General features: G+C 36.8%; 1 protein-coding gene across 1 annotated transcript; it reads right to left on the bottom strand.

Moving 5' to 3' along the window:
* Window positions 1-2,755: 2,755 nt before the first annotated feature.
* On the bottom strand, window positions 2,756-15,095 carry tmem100a (transmembrane protein 100a). The gene is made up of 2 exons (XM_073836986.1): window positions 14,966-15,095; window positions 2,756-11,031 (listed from the first exon to the last, which is right to left on the bottom strand). Exon 2 carries the CDS (start codon window positions 10,976-10,978, stop codon window positions 10,526-10,528), a length of 453 nt encoding a protein of 150 aa, XP_073693087.1. The 5' UTR covers window positions 10,979-11,031; window positions 14,966-15,095; the 3' UTR covers window positions 2,756-10,525.
* Between the last annotated feature and the right edge of the window lie 6,346 nt (window positions 15,096-21,441).

Raw genomic sequence — 21,441 nt, 5'->3', positions numbered from 1 at the left:
GTTTCCAGGATGGTTAGAGCATTGTTGTCCGGTTGCTAGGGTGTTCAGGTTGTTCAGGGCATTGCTTTGATGTGTCTAAGGTGTTCTGAGTGGTTGCTATGCATTTTCTAGGATATTCAGGGTAGTTGCCAGGGTGTCGCTATGATGTTCTGAGTTGGCAGAATGTTGCTATGCAGTTGCTAGGGTGTTCACAGCAGCCATAATGCTGAAGTGTTGTAGGTGTTCTAAATAGGTGGAGCCTTGCTGTGTGTTTGCTACGGTGTTCTTGGCATTTTCCATGGTATTGCTATGGAGATCTGAGTGTTTAGAGCATTGCTATGTAGTTGCTAGAGTGTTCTGGGCAGTTTCCAGGGTGTTTCCAGGATGGTTAGAGCATTGTTGTCCGGTTGCTAGGGTGTTCAGGGCATTGCTTTGATGTGTCTAAGGTGTTCTGAGTGGTTGCTATGCATTTTCTAGGATATTCAGGGTAGTTGCCAGGGTGTCGCTATGATGTTCTGAGTTGGCAGAACGTTGCTGTGCAGTTGCTAGGGTGTTCAAGGCAGCCATAATGCTGAAGTGTTGTAGGTGTTCTAAATAGGTGGAGCCTTGCTGTGTGGTTGCTAGTGTGTTTTGGGCAGTTGCCACTGTGTTGCTATGGTTTTATGAGTTGGTAGAGCATTGTTATGCAGTTGCCAGGGTGTTGCTGCAGTGTTCTGAGTGGGTAGAGCATTGCTGTGTGGTTGGAAGGGTGTTTGGGGCAGTTGCAAAGGTGTTGCTATGGTTTTCTGAGTTGGTAGAGCATTGCTTTGTGGTTGCTAGGGCGTTGCTATGGTGTTCTGAATGGGTAGAGTATTGCTATACAGGTTGCCAGGGTGTTGCTATGGTGTTCTGTTTGGGAAAGGCATTGCTATGTCACTGCTAGTAATTTCTGGGCAGTTTCTTTCTGAGTGGTAAGGGCAGTGTTGCTATGGTGTTCTGAGTGTTAAAATATTGCTATGCAGTTGCCACTGTGTTGCTATGGTGTTCTGAGTGGTTAGAGTATTGCTATGCAGTTGCCATGGTGTTGCTATGGGGTTCTGAGTGGGAAAGGAATTGTTATGTGGTTGCTAGGGTGTTTTTATGGTGTTCTGAGTGAAAAGAGCATTGCTATGCGGTTGCTAGGGTGTTGCTATGCTGTTCTGTGTGGTAAGAGCATTGTTATGTGGTTGACAGGGTGTTTCTATGGTGTTCTGAGTTGGTAGAACATTGATATGTAGTTGCCTGGGAGTTGCTGTGGTGTTCTGAGTGGTAAGAGCATTTTTATGTGGTTGCTATGATGTGTAGGATAGTTGCCACTGTGTTGCTACAGTGTTCTGAGTGGTTAAAGTATTGCTATGCAGTTGCCACAGTGTTGCTATGGTGAAAGGTATTGCTATGTCATTGCTAGTGTATTCTGGGCAGTTGCCAAGGTGTTGTTATGGTGTTCTGAGTGGGAAAGGCATTGCTATGTGGTTGCCAGGGTGTTGCTATGGTGTTCTGAGTTGGTAGAACATTGATATGCAGTTGACTGGGAGTTGCTATTGTGTTCTGAGTGGTAAGAGCATTTTTATGTGGTTGCTATGGTGTTTATGACAGTTGCCACTGTGTTGCTACGATGTTCTGAGTGGTTAGAGTATTGCTATGCAGTTGCCATGGTGTTGCTATGGTGAAAGGTATTGCTATGTCATTGCTAGTGTATTCTGGGCAGTTGCCAAGGTGTTGTTATGGTGATCTGAGTGGTAAGAACATTGTTATGTGGTTGCCAGGGTGTTGATATGGTGTTCTGAGTTGGTAGAACATTGATATGCTGTTGCCAGGGAGTTGCTATGGTATCCTAAGTGGTAAGAGCGTTTTTATGTGGTTGCTAGGGTGTTAAGGGCAGTTGCCAGGGTGTTGCTATGGTGTTCTGAGTTAGTATAAAATTGATGGAGTTCAGTAACTATAAAGTTGGCTGTCAGGGTGTTGCTGTGATGTTTTTTTTAAATCTGTGTTCAAAGTGGTTGTGACAGCTTCACTGTGCAGTTACTAGGGTGTTTAGGATTGTTACCAGGGTGTTCCTTTGCTGTTTGTAAGGTGCTCTGAGTTGCTGTGTTGCTCTATGGTTGCTAGGGTGTTCCAGGCAGTTGCCAGGGTTAGTCTAACTGGAAACTGTTTATGGTTGGCAAATACCATACCAACTTTGTGCATTATATTTGAGTATGTGTAATAGAATTGAAACAGTAATAATGATGTTTGACTTAGCAAACAGCAGTGCTCAGTCTAGCTGAGTCTTAAGCCATTTTTAGAAATCTGCCTTTCAAATTCTCACCCACATATGCAGTGTAGTTTAGACACATCCGATCGCATTCACATGCATTGCACACAATGCGCAGTGCAGACATGGAAGGCAGCAGAAACATTTCCCTCCATTCAGTATTGCATGTTTTAATCGCAGCATCTCACACGAAAAACCTCTTTTTGTTCAGCTGGCGTCTTTTGACCAAACCCAAACCGCTCGACTTCAAACAAACAGCACAAGTGAATGGAGAAATAATTAAAGCCACCAGTCTGCTCTAAACCAGCTGCAGACATGAAATGACTCAAACGTTACTCATTCAGTCACAACCTAAACTCAAACGTTTGCTTTGAATTTCAGCTTTTAAATGGATAGTTCAGCATGTAATAAAATTCAACTATAACTCAACTTTAATTCAACAATTTCTATTCAGTTTCGCAAAAGTGAATTTTAAATGATTTTTGAAATCACTAATATAAAACATTTTTAGTTTCACAGGAGTTTATTAAAAATAGTTCTGTCAACATCTGATAACAGATATAACATTTCCACAGACATAATTGAAGAAATGATTAAACATAATTGTTAAGACACTTTTTCTCATCAAAAAATGAGCACCTGAAAAGTACTTAATTTGCATGATCAAATACACAAAAATCACATAATACTGTCATCTTCACATGACACATTAATTACTTCACATAAAGTCATAAATCACCGCTCAAGTAAGAGCGTGTTTGTCTGTCCTCATGGTCTGAAATACAAAACAAATTTAATAAAAGAACATAATAACGTCTGGTTTTCCAGCCCATTGTTGTTTATGTATCCTAATACTAGTAATCTAAGTACCGTATGTCCACGAAAGCGTCATATAAAGTATCTGGGGGTCAGAAAGACGCTTTCAATGAAGAAGAAATCATTGTTCTTCATTTCCTCGTTTTCCTCCCTTTCCTTTATGTCTCAAAGCGTGTCTTTCCATTAATCCACCCGGACAGGAAGCAGCCGTGGATTAATATGGCACTTCCCGTCTCTGGGTTTGCACAGCGGTTACTTGTCTTAATTTTGATGCGTTCGCCTTGGCTCGAGTCCCAGCTAACCGAACGGCCCTGCCTGATGGGCAAAAGAGACTGAGAGAAAGAAAACAAAGAGAAAGAAAGGAAAAAAGAATGCGCTCTCAGCCACATTAAAGGTTGGCTAGCACTGCGGCCCATCAGAAACAACTAGAGTTTATGGTTGAGGATGTTAAAATGAACTGTGGTTCCACACTGCAAAAAGATTTTCTTACTCTGTATTTTTTTGTCTTGGTTTCCATTAGAGATATTCAAACATTCTTAAATCAGAATAATTTAAAACATACAAAAAAAAAAAAAAAAAAAAAAGAATTAAAATTACTGTCATCACAATCTTTTTATGCTGCAGTATTTCAAAGAAAACATTTTGAAGAATGTTGGTTGGCAGACAGTTTTGGGTCCCATTGATTTCCATTGTATTTTTTGTCCATACAATGGAAGTCAGTGGGACCAGAAACTGTCTGCCAACCAACATTCTTCAAAATGTGTCATTTGGAACCAAAACTGAAAATTCTGAAACTCGAAAATTCAAAATTTTAAAGAAAAAACAAACAAACAAAACCCCCTGAAAATTGCAAATAGTTTTGGTTCCCATTGTCTGAACAAAATACAATAGAAGTCCATAGGAAACGAAACAGAAAATTTTGAAAATATTGCTAAAAAATCAAATGAAAATTTTAAATGGTTTTGGTTCCCATTGACTTTCATTGTCTGGATAAAAATACAATGGATGTCCATGGGAACCGAAACAGAAAATTCTGAAAATTCAAAATTTTGAGAAAAGAAAAAAGGAGATAAATAAACAAATAAATAAAAATTCCAAATGGTTTTGGTTCCCATTGACTTTCATTGTCTGGATAAAAATACAATGGCAGTCCATGGAAACCGAAACCGAAAATTCAGAAAATTCTAAAGTCTGAAAATTCAAAATTTTGAGAAAAGAAAAAAGGAAATAAATAAACAAATAAATAAAAATTCCAAATGGTTTTGGTTCCCATTGACTTTCACTGACTGGACAAAAATACAATGGAAGTCCATGGGAACCGAAACGGAAAATTAGAAAAAACTCTGAAACTCTGAAAACTCTGACTTCCATTGTATGGTCAAAAAATACATTTAAAGTATTTCTTTAAAATATCTTCTCACTTTTTTCCACAGAATAAAGAAATGTTTTGAGGTTTGGGACCACACTGAAAGATTATTTTTCTTACATCTTTGACAGACCATTTTCTTGTTTTAAACATGAACTGTAACAGAATACAAGACAAAAATATTAATTAAGAAAATACTTTTTTGCATAACTGCATCCCAGTTCCTAGGGAGCGCTAACTGAATAACTGTTATGGTGTCATTATAAGTGGTTCTTAGTGCTTTGTGTTGTTTTGAGTGTTTTTCTGTGTTGCCAGGTTGGTTGCATGACGGGGTTACAAACTGTAGTGTCAGCGATCTAAACAAACCTCTAACCAGTAATAGCAATGCTTGAGCCAGTAAACACTAGGACTTGAGAGTTGCTTTAAACAGATGATTTTTTTGCAGTGCAGCTGTGTCTCGACATCTGGACGTGTGCAGCTGCAAGTCTGTCTCGATTAACTGTCCTGAACGCTCATTTTGAGAGCCATTTGTAGGATACCGTCATTCAGTTTTCTCTGAGAGCGCTTAGTTCGTCCAACCCAATTGTGCCGCACACGTCCTGAAAAGTGAAGCCAAAACATTTTGACTGCCTCTGGTGGCTGGCGAGAGTAAACCCGCCTTCTCCATGCCAAACTAAGACATCAAATAACATTTCAAATACATTTTTTCCCCAAAAACTGTTTTTAGGATCTTTTTAGGTAGTTATTACAACACTGATATATGTTCAAGTGTTCACTTTATTCATAAGTTTGGTTTTAGTTATTTGATGCTTAAAAAACTGGGTGTGGCGTCATGATTGCACGTTTGCAAAAGGGTCTGCAAGACTTTGGGCGGGACTTTGATACCTTGGCTCCAGCTCATGATCACTACTTTGCAGACTCTGGCTCCAAATGACGTCATTGGCATGGGGCCCGGTGCAAGGTAGCAATTCTGTCCATTCACGGCTCACCTCAGTCTTTTCGACAAGGGGCCCGGTGCGACCGCAACAGTTGCCTCGCCCTTAGGACAGGCCTGCATTTTGGCATCACTTTTCTACAGTAGAAGGACTTGGCGTCGATTTTTTTTTCAATCGCCAAATCGGTCAAATCGCCCCCTGTTGGCTGGCTGCATTATAGGCCATAAACCCATCCCTCTCCATGTACACCAATGGGACATGCGCCAAACTAAAAATCAAATTACAAATTACACATCAAATAAATTTTTCCCAAAGACAGTTTCCATCTTTGTAGGTAGTTCTTATCACTCTGATGTATGTTTAAATGCAATTTTTTTCTAAAATGTTTGCTTATTGTTAGTTATTTGATGCCATACAAACGTGGTGCGGCATCAATGACACCATTGGCGTAAAATGACGATGGGACATTTTGGATTTATTATTATTTCACACTGGAAGGAAGCAGAGATGCGTCGTCCATGTTTTTTAGTCTACGGTCTGAACTGAGCCAAAAATCTGTATGCTGTCCCAAACCGGATGCATTTCATTTGTCGTGAAGGTTTTGTAATTTGCGCTTGTGTCAAATCAGGTGAAGATATTCCTCTGATGAGCCACTAATGCCATTTGAGTCTCTTGTTTTCTCTCAGTTTCTCAATCGCCCCCTGGTGGCTGGCAGCAGTATAGGTCAAAAACACTGCCCTTTCCATGTAAACCAATGGGATGTCAGTCGAACTAAAAAATCAAATTATACTTTTTTTTCCTAAAGACAGTTTCCATCTTTTTAGGTAGTTTTTATCACTTTGATGTATGCTTTTCTAAAAAGCTTTTCGTTAGTTATACCTACAAAGATGGAAACTGTCTTTGGGAAAAATGTATTTGTAATTTGATTTTTTAGTTTTGCCTCACTTCGCATTGGTTTACATGGAGAGGGCAGGGTTTATGACTTATACTACCACCAGCCACCAGGGGGCCATACAAACGGGGTGCAGCATCAATGACATCATTGGCGCAAGATGATAATTGGACATTTTGGCTTCACTTTTCTACAATGGAAGGAATTGAAGACGTCCATCTTTTTAACAGTCTCGAGGCAAAGTTTCTGGACATCGTCCTAAATGTGATGCATTGACTAGTTCATTGTAAAGGTTTTGGAGTTTGGAAATCAGGTGAAGATGCTCCTCTAATGGGCCATCTGACTCTCTTTTCCTGTCTATTTATTTTTCAATCACCCCCTAGTGGCTGGCGGCAGTATAGGTCATAGGTCTCTCCATGTAAACCAATGGGACATAAGCCAAACTAAAAAAATCATATTACATTTCAAATATTTTTTTCCCAAAGACAGTCTGTGTCTTGTATGTTCAGGTGTTCAAGTTTATAAAAAATTTAAGTTAGTTGCAAATGGGGTGTGGCGCCAATGACGTCATTGGCGCAAGATGACAACAGGACATTTTGGCTTCACTTTGCTACAGTGCAAGGAATTGGAGACGCATCGTCCATCTTTTTTTAGTCTATGGTCTGACCTGAGGCAAAACACCAGGACATTGTCTTGTAGTTCTAGTTCTAGTAGTAGTTCTACTAGTATTCTCTCGTCTTCCTGGTGGCTGGCAACAGTATATGGGATAAACCCCGCCCTCTCCATGTACACCAATAGGATTTGACCCGAAATAAAAAATTTTAAAACTTCAAATATTTTTTTTCAAAACACAGTTTTTGTCTTTTTAGGTAGTTCTTATTACTCTGATGTATGTTCAAGTGTTAATTCTTCTAAAAAGTTTGCTTGTCGTTAGTTATTTGAAGCCATACAAACGGCGTCAATAACGACATTGGTGCAAGATGAAGACGGGACTATTTGGCTTAACTTTTCAACAATGGAAGGAATTGGAGATGTGTCATCTATCTTTTTTACAGTCTATCGTCTGACCTGAGACAAAGCATCTGGACATCGTCCTAAACCTGCTGTGTTGACTAGTTCATTGTAAAGGTTTCAGAGTTTATGTTAGTGTCGAATTAGGTGAAGATGCTCCTCTGATGGTCCATCAGTGCTATTTGAGTCTCTTGTTTTCTCTCTTTGTTTCTTTATCGCTCCCTGGTGGCTGGTGATAGTATAAGTCAAAAACCCCGCCCTCTCGATGTTAACCAATGCGAAATGAGCAAAACCAAAAAAATCTAAATACGTTTTTCTTGGTATCTTTGTAGGCAGTTCTTATCTTCTTTTTCTAAAAAGTTTGCTTTTCGTTAGTTAATCAATGCTGAACAAATGGGGTGGAGCGTCAATGACGTCATTGGCGCAAGATGAAGACAGGACATTTTGGTTTCACTTTTCTACAATGAAAGGAAGCGGAGACAAGTCGTCCATCTTTTTTTTTTACAGTCTATGGTTTGACCCGAGGCAAAGATCTGTACATTGTCCCAAATGTGATGCACTGACCGAGTTTCTGAGTTCATGCTTGTGTTGAATCAGTCTAAGGTGCTCCTTTGATGGGCCACCAGTGCCATTTGAGTCTCTTGTTTTCTCTCTTTGTTTCTCGATCTCAATAGTGGCTGGCAGCAGTTTAGGTCATAGGTCTCTCCATGGAAACCAATGAGACATGAGCCAAACTAAAAGACAGTTTTGGTTCTTATTACTCTGATGCATGTTCACGTTTATAAAAAGTTTTAGTTAGTTATGCAAATGGGTTGTATAGCCAATGACGTCATTGGTGCAAAATGACAACAGCATTTTGGCTTCACTTTTCTACAGTGGAAGGAATTGGAGATACATTGTTCATCTTGTCTATGGTCTGACCTGAGGCAAGACACCTGGACATCTTCCCTAAGTAATGCAATGACTAGTTTGACTCTCGTATTCTCTCTTTGTTCCTCGATAACCCCCTGGTGGCTGGCGACAGTATATGTGATAAACCCCGCCCTCTCCATGTACACCAATGGGATTTGACCCAAACTAAAAAAATCTAATTACGCTTTAATTTTTTCCCCCCAAAACACAGTTTTTGACTTTTTAGGTAGTTTTTACCACTCTGATGTATGTTCAAATGTTTATTGCTTTCCGTTATTTGACACCATACAAACAGGGTGTGGCGTCAATGACGTTATTCATGCAAGATGACGACGGGACGTTTTGGCTTCACTTTTCTAAAATGGAAGGAAGCAGAGACAAGTCATCCATCTTATTACAGTCTATGGTCTGACCTAAGGCAAAACTCTGTATGCTGTCCTAAATCTGATGCATTTATTCATTCGTCGTGAAGGTTTTGGAGTTTGTGCTTGTGTCAAACCGCACAAGATGTTCAAGTGTCCAAGATGCTTCTCTGATGGGCCATCGGTGCACCTGACTAGCTTGTCTTCCCTCTTTCCTTGCGTTCCATTCGGAAGGGCTCATCCCTATGCCATAATCCCTTCAAAGGGTTTACCCTCTGGAGTGAGAGCTTCAAAGGGTTAAAGGGTGTAGGGGACCAAACAACTGTTTCTTGAAGTGCCCTTCTGCGTCATCATCCCATGCCCATACGGAGGTGCCATCATCATGCAAAGAATCTGCACAAAGGGTCATGGGGGCCCGAAGTGTCCATCAGTTGTACCCTTCGAAATCCTTTATTCAGAAGTGCCTTTTGAAGTGGCTAGTTTAGAGCAGTGGTTCTCAATCCTGGTTCTGGGGGACCCCTGCTCTGCACATTTTGCATGTCTCCCTTATTTAACACACCTGACTGAGATCATTAGCTGATTAGTTCAGTTCATGGATCTCTCTCCTCATGAGCTGATGATCTCAATCAGGTGTTAAATAAGGGAAACATGCAAAATGTGCAGATCAGGGGTCCCCCAGGACCAGGATTGAGAACCACTGGTTTAGAGCACTTCAGTTTGGAATAACACTTCAGTATGGCGGCTATGATTGTTTTACTCCGAAGTGCCCTTTCAGAGGGCAATATGTCCCTTTGGAATGCACCGTTTCTTTATCCATAGCCACCAGGTGGCTGGCGGCAGTATAGGTCATAAACCCCGCCCTCTCCATGTAAACCAATGGGACGTGAACCAAACTAAAATATCTAATTATACTTAAAGTAACTTTTTTCCAAAGACAGTTTCCATCTTTGTAGGTAGTTCTGATCACTCTTATGTTTGTTCAAGAGTTCATTTTTCGAATAAGTATTTCTTAGTTATTTGACGTCAGTGGGGTCATCAGCACAAGATGACAATGGGATATTTGAGACACATCGTCCATTATTTTTACAGTTTATGGTCCGACCTAAGAGAAAAATCCGTACGCTGTCCCAAATCGGAAGCATTTATTCATTAGTAGTAAAGGTTTTGGAGTTTGTGTTTGTGTCAAACCAGGCAAAGATGCTTCTCTGATGGGACATCGGTGCACCTTTTTCGCTTGTCTTCTCTCTTTCCCTGCGTTCCATTCGGAAGGGCTCATCCCTATGCCCTAATCCTTTCAAAGGGTTCAAAGGGTTGAAGGGTGTAGGGGACCAAACAACTGTTTTTTGAAGTGTCCCTCTGCGTCATCATCCCATGCCCATACGGAGATGCCGTCATCATGCAAAGAATCTGCGCAAAGGGCCATGGGGGCCCAAAGTGTCCATCAGATGTATCCTTCGAAATCCTTCACTCGGAAGTGCCCTTTGAAGTGGCTAGTTTTGAGCATTTCAGTTTGGTGGCGGCTATGATTGTTTCACACCGAACTGCCCTTCGGAGGGTGATATTCCCTTTGGAACGCACCGTTTCTTTATCCATAGCCCACTGGTAGCTGGCGGCAGAATATGTCATAAACCTTGCTCTCTCCATGTAAACCAATGGGACGTGAGCCAAACTAAAAAATGTAATTATACTTAAAGTAACTTTTTCCCAAAGACAGATTCCATCTTTGTAGGTAGTTCTGATCACTCTGATGTATGTTCAAGAGTTTTTTTCTTAGTTATTTGACGTCAGTGGCATCATCAGCACAAGATGACAACGGGACATTTTGGCTTCACTTTTCTACAATAAAAGGAAACTGAGACGCATCATCCATTATTTTTACAGTTTATGGTCTGACCTAAGGCAAAGCATCTGAACTTTGTCCCAAACGTGACACTTTGACTCAATTGTCATGAAGGTTTCTGAGATCCTGCTCATGTTGAATCAGGCGAAGATGCTCCTCTGATGGGCCATCAATGCTGTTTGACTCTCTCGTCTTCTTTCTTTCTTTCTCTCCATCCGCACTTTCCAGCAAACGGCGCTCAAGGCGAGCAGCACCAGCCCAGCCGAGAGCAACACCAGTCCGAAGTATGATATGGTGGAGCCATGTGAGTTGAAGCTGTATGCGACAGCCGTCACAACGATTCCTGCGATCAGGACCACCACGCCGAACGGCACGGTGCAGCGGTAGCAGGACAGCTCGGCTCCGCCGGTAGCCGCAGTCAGCTGGCCCTCGTTGACCAGGGGGATGGTGACGGCCAGGGGCTGTAGTTGAGGAGGCTCGTTGTTGTTGGTTTTCTCTTGCAGGATTCGCTCAGGAGCTCCGGGGATCGTCATGGTGTCCTTCAATAGCTCGGTGGGCATTGCAGGGTCAAGGGTCAGCGTGTTTTGAGGCATCAGCCGCAGTCTCTACTGTGCTGGTTTACTGCGTCTCCTCACCGCTTCCACACCTAGAGGAAAATCAAGGCGAGTTTATTCACAGAGCTTTACATGGGCATCATATAGAAAAAAGGGGACATTGCTTTTTTGAAGCAAGATCACCCACAAATGAAAATCTTGTCATCATTTTTCTCAGGCTCAAGTTGTTCCAAACTTATATGAGTTGCTTTCTTCTTTTGAACACAAAAGATGATATATTGAAGAATGTGTTGGTGAACAGTTAACTGTACCCATTGAGTTCCATAGTATGGGGGGAAAAAAGTCAATGGGTACCATCAACAGTTTGGTTACCCATTCGTCAGAATATAATTTTGGGTGACCAATATCCCTTTAAGATAAAGTAATAAAAATATCTATCTATCTTTTTTTTTTGCTTTGTATTTTATTTTTGTGTTATTTATTTAGTTTATTATTTTTATTTTTTTTAAGAATTTTTTCAAATTTAGTTAAAAAAATAAATAAAATGACTAAAAGTAAAAGTTATTTAAAAAACTAAAATTAAATAAATAAAATAAATTAATTAAAACTAAAAAATTACAATTAATTAATTTTTTTTTTATAAAAACATGAAAATGTTTATTTTAAATCTGATTAAAATGTATAAATGTATAGATTATTTTATTTATTTACTTGTTTATTTTATTTTATTTATTTGTAAAATAAACTCTCCAGAATTTTGTTTATCAGATTATTTCATTTATTTATTTATTTATTTATTTATTTATTTATTAAGTAACTTTGCAGAATTTAGTTTCTAGGGAATAGTTCTAGGGGCTATTAAAAATCTGTATAAAAAAAGTATAAATAAAATAAAGAAAAGAAAAGAAACGTGAAAAAATAGAATGCTACTTGCTTTAACTGAAAAGCTAAAATTACTAAAACAGAAACACACTTTAATTGAAGTTTTATATATATATATATATATATATATATATATATATATATATATATATATATATATATATATATATATAAAACCCTAAAAATTCACAAAAAAATTATAATAACAAGAAATGTTTAATTTATTTTTTTTCAAATCTCACCAGAATTTGGTTTCTAGGGACTATGAAAATCAGTATAAGGAAGATTACATTATAAAATAAAATAAAATAAAATAATTAAATATCAGCTAAAAAACATAAACCTCATAAATAAGAAATGACGCCTTAGCAATTTCTAATTCAACTTGCTAAAATGGTTAAAACTAAAACAGAAACAAACTTTAATTAAAGTTCTATATAAAAAATAAAGATATACTAAACATTTACAATTAATAAAAAAAAAATTAAATAATAATAACACGAAAATTTGAATATAAATCTAATTAAAATGTATAAAACTACATTATTTATTTATTTATTTAAGAAACTCACCAGAATTTTGTTTCTAGGGACTTTTAAAATTAAATTAAATTAAATTAAATTAAATATCAGATAAAAAGCTTAGAAGAGAAGACTAAATGGCTAAAACTAAAACAGAAACAAACTTACAAAGTTATATATAAAAATAAAAAAATTAAACAATTTACAATTCATTAAAAAAATAATAAATAATAATAACAAGAAAAAGCTTAATTTAAAATGTTAAAAAAAGATTATTTATTTATTTAAGAAATTCTAGGGACTATTAAAACTCAGTATAAATAAAATAAAATATATATCAGATGAAAAACTGCTTTGGCAATTTCTAATTCTACTTGATCTAATTGAAAAGCTAAAATGACTAAAATAGCATTGCCTATGTGGTTGCCAGGGTGCTGCATTCCAGTTGCTAGGGAACTTTGGGTAGTTGTTGCTATGCTGGTGTACTTGTTAGTTTGTTTATGGGATGCATGACGAGTTACACACCGACGTTTAAAACTAAGTGTAAGTGCTTGCAATCTAAACCTTTAACTTGATGTTTGAGAGGTAGTAATAGTGAGTCAACACTAGGACTTCAGAGTTGTTTTGGTTTTTCAGATGGGAAGAGCCCCACAGATCCGCTTTCGGAGCGCAGACGCAGGCAGAGCGCCGTCTGAATGACGCAGGGAGAGCTGCCACATTCCCTGGAGAGCTCGCCGTATGACATTACAGACCGGCCCGTGAAACTCGAGCGCCGTATAAATTAACGGCCATTTCTCAGGGGGCTTTTTCTTAAGAGCGTCAGCAGATCTGCCAAACGCCCGCGACTCTCTACGCTCTGAGCGATACGTGCTACAGCTGCACAGTTTAGCCTGGATTTCAACCCTCATGCGCTGTTTATATTCACTTCAATACTTTTTCATTTAGATCTCCTTCAGTGACCCAATACACTGTAAACATGAGAAATAGGTCATGCCAACATGTTTCTTTATTCTTTAAACCAAACTTAATTTTAATTTAGATTCAACTTAATTTTTAAAGCCAGTTTTGTATCATTTAACGTAAAATGACTTAAAAGTCAATTTAATTATACTTAAATGTAGAAACTAATGTGTTTTGAACATGCAAATTTCAGAAAACTGTCATTAAGAGTAGAAATGTCACTTTTTTATAGCAAAAACATCCATTTAAAAAATATCCAAACGCAGTAGTCAACATTTGAAGTGAACTTTAAATGTTGATATCTTGTTTATTGTCAGTTCTCAAAAAAAGTAGAAAAAGTCATAAAATGTCAAACTGATACTTTAATGTTGTAGTATGTTTTTGAGCCTTTCAGACTTAACATGATAAGTCATTTTTAGTTAAATGCTTTTGCTATAATGCTACAAAAGTGACTTTATATGTTAAAATTTTGGTTTGGACAATTTTGATCATTATATTATTATTACATTTCAATTAAACCTGATTTTTTTTTGCGACTTGCTTTAATTTAAAATGACTAAAACTAAAACAGACTTTAATTAGTTATAAAAAAAACTAAATAAATTAAAAGTAAAATTGTACAATTTATTTAATAAATACTAACATTAACAAAATTTTTTATTTAAATCTGATTAAAATTTATAGAATCAGATTATATATATATATAGAAACTTTATATATATATTAAGAAACTCTCCAGAATTTAGTTTCTAGGGAATAGTTCTTGGGACAATTAAAAATCAGTATAAAAAAGTATAAATAAAATACAAATATCGGATAAAATAACTTGACAAAATAGAAATGCTACTTGCTTTAATTGAAAAGCTAAAATGACTAAAACTAACAGAAAAAAACAGACTAAAAACAGAAACAAACTTTAATTAAAGATATATATAAAACTGTATTATATTATGTAAATTCACAATTAATAAAAAAATTATAATAATAACAAGAAAACGTTTTTCTTTTATAATCTCGCCAGAATTTTGTTTCTAGGGACTATTAGAATCAGTATAAAGAAGTTTAAATAAAATTTAATCATTTTAAATTAAACTAAATATCACCTAAAAAAAACTTACAAGAAAAGGCTAAATGGCTAAAATTAAAACAGAAACTAACTTCAATTAAAGTTATATATAAAATAAATAAAAAAATGAAACATTTACAATTAATTAAAAAATGAAAAATTAATAATTATAAATATTGGTCACTTAAATCACAATTTTTAATTCTTATGTTGTCATTGCATTTACATTTAAACAGTTTTTGTTGTAATTTTGAGACAGTCCAATTGTACACTGGAATTGTACAATTTTCAATCTGACATTGCTAGATTTTACAAATAATAACTGAGAAACTGTAACTAACACTACATTAAACATGCAGTTTTGACCTAGAAGGACTAAAATAGTATTTTCTTGTAAAATACCCCAATAATCCTTATTTTTATTAATAAATTGTCAGAAAAGCATGCAAGTAGGCTCCAGAAACACATGCAACTCCCTTACGGATATTATAATTGACAGTTACTCATTTAAAACCTAAATGTAAGTGTGAGATATTGATGCATGCTGGGTTTGGTGCGTGCATGAAGGTAATCTGAGAGCGGGGTCAAGTCATTCACCTCACACGTGTTTTCCATCCTGCCGTCCAAAGATCCCGTTCAGCCAGCTGAAGACGTGAAAGTCCTGTTATACGGTCCTACTATACTCCAAACTCAGTCCACTGGTGAAGATCTCCTGTGAGAGACTGACTGTGTGTGTGTGTGTGGGTGTGTGTGAGTGAGTGGCTCTCATTCACTAGATGAGTGTCTGTGTTTCTCCTCCTCCATGTGAACTAACACTGCTCTGGTCTGAACTCAGGGGGAGGAGCATAAGCGGCAAGTTTGACAGTTTCATCTCATAGAGTCTTTTGTAAACTGTATCGTCTTCATGACATATGCTGACTGACAAATAGCTAACACTTCACCCAAAAATAAAAATTTACTCGCATGAGTTAGTTTCTTCATCAGATATGGAGAAATGTACCATTTCATCAATTTCTCACCAATGGATCCTCTGTAGTGAATGGGTGCCGTCAGAATGAGAGTCCAAACAGCTGATAAAAACATCACAATAATCCACAAGTAATCCACACCACTCCAGTCCATCAATTAACATCTTGTAAAATGAAATGCTGTGTGTTATTAAAAAAAAAAAAAAAATCCATTGTTAAGATGTTTTTTAAACTTCAAACAGCCAAAATACCACTCGTCTACCATTAATATTGCTTTTTCTAGTGAAAAAGTCATCTTGCTTGAATTTGGAGAGAAATATGCACACATCAAGCACTGTTTATAAACTAAATCAGACTAAAACAGTCCTAAACAAATATGCTGATAGATTGTGATGTGAAAGAACAACAGCAGATGGATTTTTTTTCCACTGGAGTAGGCATTATTATGAATTACAGACTCGTATTTTGGCCAGAAGCAATGGCTTAAAATGAAAAATGTCTTGATGGATTTGTTTCTTACAAACATGCAGCTTTTCACTGAACAATACATTAATTATTGGACTGGAGGGGTGTGGATTATTGTGATGATTTTATCATCTGTTTAGACAATCATTCTGACGGCACCCATTCACTACAGAGGATTCTTTGGTGAGCAAGTGATGCAATGCTACATTTCTCCAAATCTGATGAACAAACAAACTCATCTACATCTTGGATGGCCTAAAGGTGATGAAATTTTTTGAAGTTTACATTATTTTTAGATGAACTATTCTTTTAAATTGGGCATCGGATGCAAAACTAACTTTTACATGTTGTTTGAACATAAATGTGTGTTGGCAGTTTGTGTACACAACCACCCTACAATGATAAAAATCCACCCAGTGGTATTTTTTTAATGTTTAAAAGTAATATCCCCTTTTTAAAATCAGGTCATTCTCAGCTTCTTGTCGGTGTGACGAAACACAGACAGAGGCCACTCCCATGATAGTTAATTGACATGAGCGCCTTACCTTAGACCCGCCCTCACCAAGCTGAAACAGTCCGACTCCGATCGCCATTGTGTGACTCAGGTGCAGGGGAAGAGAAGAATGTCTCCGATTGAGAGATTGAGGTGTTCTTTTGTTGGATGTAATAATGAACATAGCAGTCGTCATTTACTCCCGACATGTGAGCCACTGAAGACACAGAGCAGAGGATTAAAGTTATTAGACTTTAAAGTTAAAGTTTTTTTTGAAAGGAAAGCGCCAAACCTGATCTATATATGCGTCTATGTTCATGCAAATGAACATAGAGTGTAAATGTTTTTTATAGAGACAGAGCGCATTTAGGCCACGCCCATACTGGGGGGGGGGGGGGGGCAATCCAATGCTCTCCATTGACTTTGTATTGCGGGTTGCCTCCCTGTCATTTCTTACTTCTAACAAAAAACAGAACATTGTCTAAAAGCTGCTATGTGACAAGGTGTACAGTAAACAACCTAAAATAACACAAAACTAAATTTTTACAAGCTGTTGACCCCAAAAAAAACAAGTTTTTAAGGACACAAATAGCTGTCGATGTCTGGTTATTTCATGTTGGGCCATTCAGTTGGATCATTTCTCCAACAAACGAAAGTAAGGAAAAGGAACACTGACATAGACCAATAGTTTCTCAATATACCTCCTCCTTTCAGGGTGGTGAAATAATCATTTGACGTGGTTAAATAATGAATGTCTACTGTTGCAGTTAAATTTCCATCCAGCGGGCATAGTTCTTAGAGTAATAAGACACGTTGTGCTCTACTTTTGTGTCCTTAAACGCTCATTTTTTAAGTCGGCAGCTTTAGCTTGTTTACTGTACACCTTGTCACATAGCAGCTGTTAGACATTGTTCTGTTTTTTGTTATAAGTCAGAAATGACAAGGAGGCAGTTTCCCGCAATACAAAATCAATGGAGAGCATTTAATTGAGAGTTTTTTTTCAATGGAGAGTTTTTAGATTATGACGCGTCTAAACACAGCTAAATGCAGCTAAAGTAAACATTTCGGCTCATCAACCCACGGCAGAGAGGGGCGGGGCAAGTAAAGCTCATTTGCATTTAAAGGAACATGCAATAGAATGAGTTGACTTTTCGCAGAGCTGATTTTGACAAGGTAAAAGACTGCTATTGAGAAAGACTTTTCATTAAGACCCTAAAGAATGAACTTGAAAATGGGCATCCAATGACCCTTTTAAAGTTTGTGCTTTAAATTTAAGTAAATATCATGCTCTTGACATACTAAAGTACAAATACTTTAATTTGTTTCTCAGTGCCCTGAAAACCTTTTGATCTGAAGGATTAAATGCTTAAAATTAGTTTAAAAGCAGTACATTGTACATTAATGTATTTTTATTTGCATGTCCTGCTTAAAAAAGTATTCCAAAATAAAAATGGTTGATGACAAGTGTTTGGCTAATAAATTTGGCAATAAATGCATTTTACACTTTTACAAAAGTAACCAACATTAATTTTCCTGGTTTAGATATGAGTAATAAAATGTACATGTATTTATTTAGAGGACACTTTCATCCAAAGCAGCTTTCAGTGCATTTAAGGTATACATTTATTTAATGAATGAAAATGAATGGCATTTGAATGTACATATAATAATAAAGACTGGGCCTTGCTTCTGGTCTCATCCGTGTCCGGTTATTTTTAGCTGTACAAAACAGCTAGTTTTGCTGCTTGATGTTGCAAATTGGTGTGTCTTACCATGTTATTTTAATGTATAATCTCAATTATGAACATACTGGTTCGCAGTGTTGGGCACGTACCTTTAAAAAAGTAATTAGTTATAGTTACTAGTTACTTCTCACAAATAGTTACTGAGTTAGTAACTGAGTTATATCATTATAAAAGTAACTAATTACCAGGCAAAGTAACTATTGCATTACTTTAAAAAAAAAATCTAATTTAATATAACTATACAATAAATATAAAACATTGTACACTAATCTACACTATTTTAATGTTGTTGTGGGACAACGTGAGAGACAACTATCAAATTCAACATATTATTATAAATATCATTACTATAGTGGAACAATAAAGCACAATAGATGGTTTAGAACTTTAAATATTTATTGCACAGACCACAACTCATCAACAAATAAGTCTAAATATAAATCATGCTTCTGAAGAAATGTACCAAAAACAAACAAATAATAATAATTATTATTATTAAATTAATTTTGTGTCGGCATGTGACGATGTGAGGTGCTTCAGTAGATTTGAATTACTTGTCACCGACGCAGAGAGACTCTTTTTTCCTGGGCAAAAGTTGCACGTTACAAAAACATTTTTACTTTTCACCTTATACTTCCAGTTTGCAAAAACTACCTTTGAACTTGTTGGACTTGCCATCGTTGTGAGTCCTGGATGTTGGTGTGTGCGACTGACCGTGCATGTGCTTCAGTGTGCGTGTGCTTCACCCGCACTACTCTGCCTCTGATTGGCAAACAATGGAAATTTACTCAATCTAAGACAATCATCGCGTTTTCAGTTACACCATGTTTACAGACACACCAATCATCATCATTGGTTATGTGTCCCGCCCCGGCCCCGAACACACACAAACACACACACCTCAGAGAAAGAGAGGTCCTATGGCTGAGAGAGACGCTGCTCGCATGAAAACAGCTTCAGTGTTCTCAGTTATAGTAACGCGCATTTTATTGTCATTAACGGTAACGGAGTTGTAACGGGGGAACAGTAATTCGTCTGATTACTCGTTACTGAAAAAAGTATCGCCGTTAGTAACGCCGTTTATTTATAGCGCCGTTATTCCCATCACTGCTGGTTCGTAGTGGAGTGTTAACATTATTCTTCTAGTTATTTCCCGATAGTGGCTAATAAGCTGGAAGTCTTGCCCATAAGCTTGCACATACAATATTTATTCAAACGTCCGACATGATAGCAACAGTACAAACACTCAGTCACTTTGTGATTGTGTGCTTGTGGACGTACATTTGCATATATTTGAATGTGCTTTTGATTTGCCTTGTGCTTTAGAGACTCAAGCATCCAGCTCATTTTCCTTCTTTATTGTTGTAATGCGATGCAGGGTGTTGTCTACAGCCTTCCTTCCCAGAGGAAATCTTTCCTCAAATACACCACTCGGTGACGGTCATCGCTTGGATCTCTGTGACTGACAGCAGAAACCCAAGAGAGTTTCGTCATTTGGCTCTAAATTCTGAAATTCATTGAAGGAAAATTGAGTTCAATGCAGGTCTCGCCAAACAGAACAGATTTTATACAAACTTTTAAACATAAGAAGGTTTTTCCGGATATTAATAACATTTTGGATGTTTCATTGTGGGTTCTTCACATCAGATTCTTTCAAGATCTAATCTTTTATTTTATTTTAGGCCCTCCCTTTCATAACTGTTATCACTTGCTGTGCATTTCAGATGTATTGATAGGCCTGTTATGAATCTGGTGGAGTATAAATATTTGAGCTGGTCTGTATGTATCGAGTATCATCTGGTAACAAAGGTTACAGCATTGTGTTACTAACAGAGACTCATACATTGCTCTTAGACAAATGTCTCCTATCCTCAATGTCCTGATAACTCTGGGATTATTTTGAGATAATGACTGGACAGTACATGCCTTACTTTTTGACTTATAAGTAATTTATGTCCGTTTATAATTTTCCCTTACCGTTTAAAGAATATAATGCAGTACTAAAAGCGATTCCTTCTGGTTTAATTCAACTTATAAAATGCCATTAAGGGCATTATTGTGTCAATAGATTTCAATTACTATGCATATTTTTAAAGGCTGTTTTCTCAAAATGAGTTTTATCTCCTAGACTGAGCCATAAATCTCCACTTCAGTAGCACTGCTTTCCCTAAAACAAGAAAAGTGATAGAATTTTGAAATATTATGAGGATTGGTTTGATATTACCACTAATGCATAAAGTTCTTCCTCTGTATGTGTTTGTTGTTATTATTATTATTTATTTTAAGTTATTATTATTATTTTTTCCTTTAGTTATACGTCTGGGGTAAATTCAGGTTGATTGGGACACATTTTGTAATTGAAATTACTTGGAAAAATTGTCCCAATAAACCTGAATCCACCCTATGTATTACTCTTCGTATGGGAGACTTTACAAGATGTGATGTTTTGTCTTATTATTATTTTTTCCTGTATTTGTTGTCTGTTCTGTACTTTTTGTATGTTAAATGTTTGCATTTACAACAACAACAACAACAACAAAACTACTAAATATGTTGTTTTGCTTGTGTGGAAGCTGCTAAATCATACAGAGAAGGACTTAGTTAGCAAGAAAAGGCCACCATGTTTTGAAAAACTAAAGTTAGGTGGTAAAGATACAAAGTAGCCTATTAATTAAAATATTAGCGTAATATTTAACCTACCTGACCGGAAATGATAAGAACAAACACGAACGTTGTCAAGATTCTTGCTCTGGAAATCCTGGTTCAGTTTGGTCAACCACAAACGTTTCCTTCCTCAGACTTGTTTTTTACACTCTTCTCCTTGATTTGTTTTAACTTTTGTCAGTCTACTGTACTCCAAATGTTTTTCCCCGGTTCCACCGATTACTACAGCCCAAAAAGTCGCAATAATTTACCGTTTTCAGCAGCGATAATCAGCTAAATATGCGAGTTTTGTTCGGTTCAGTGGCATTGTTTACATATAATGCCGCTAGTATGGCCAATTGATGACGCAACGCAAAAAAAATAATTGAAAATGAAATACAAAAAAAATAAATAATTGTTATAAAATTAATATCAGTAGATGTTAATAAAATAATTAAAAAAATAAATAATAATAATAATAAAAAAACACATACAAATTAAATTAATCACATAAGAAGAAATGCTAGACACACTGGATGCTTATATATATATATATATATATATATTGCCACGGCACTTTTCGTTTGGGTAGGTCCAATATAATATAGACCTAGCGTATACATCAATAATAAAATATCGATTTCATATCAAAAGACACATTAAAGTGTAGCGTCATGCAGAAGCGCGAGCACGTGGCGCGCGATCAGCTGCGTTCTGATGTCAGCGTCCGCGTTCACATGACTCTAGAGGAAGCAGCAA

Source organism: Garra rufa, chromosome 1 (genome assembly GCF_049309525.1).
Source record: "Garra rufa chromosome 1, GarRuf1.0, whole genome shotgun sequence".
NCBI lineage: Eukaryota > Metazoa > Chordata > Actinopteri > Cypriniformes > Cyprinidae > Garra > Garra rufa.
Note: the sequence above shows the minus strand (reverse complement) of the source record. Positions and strands in the feature narration are given on the sequence as shown.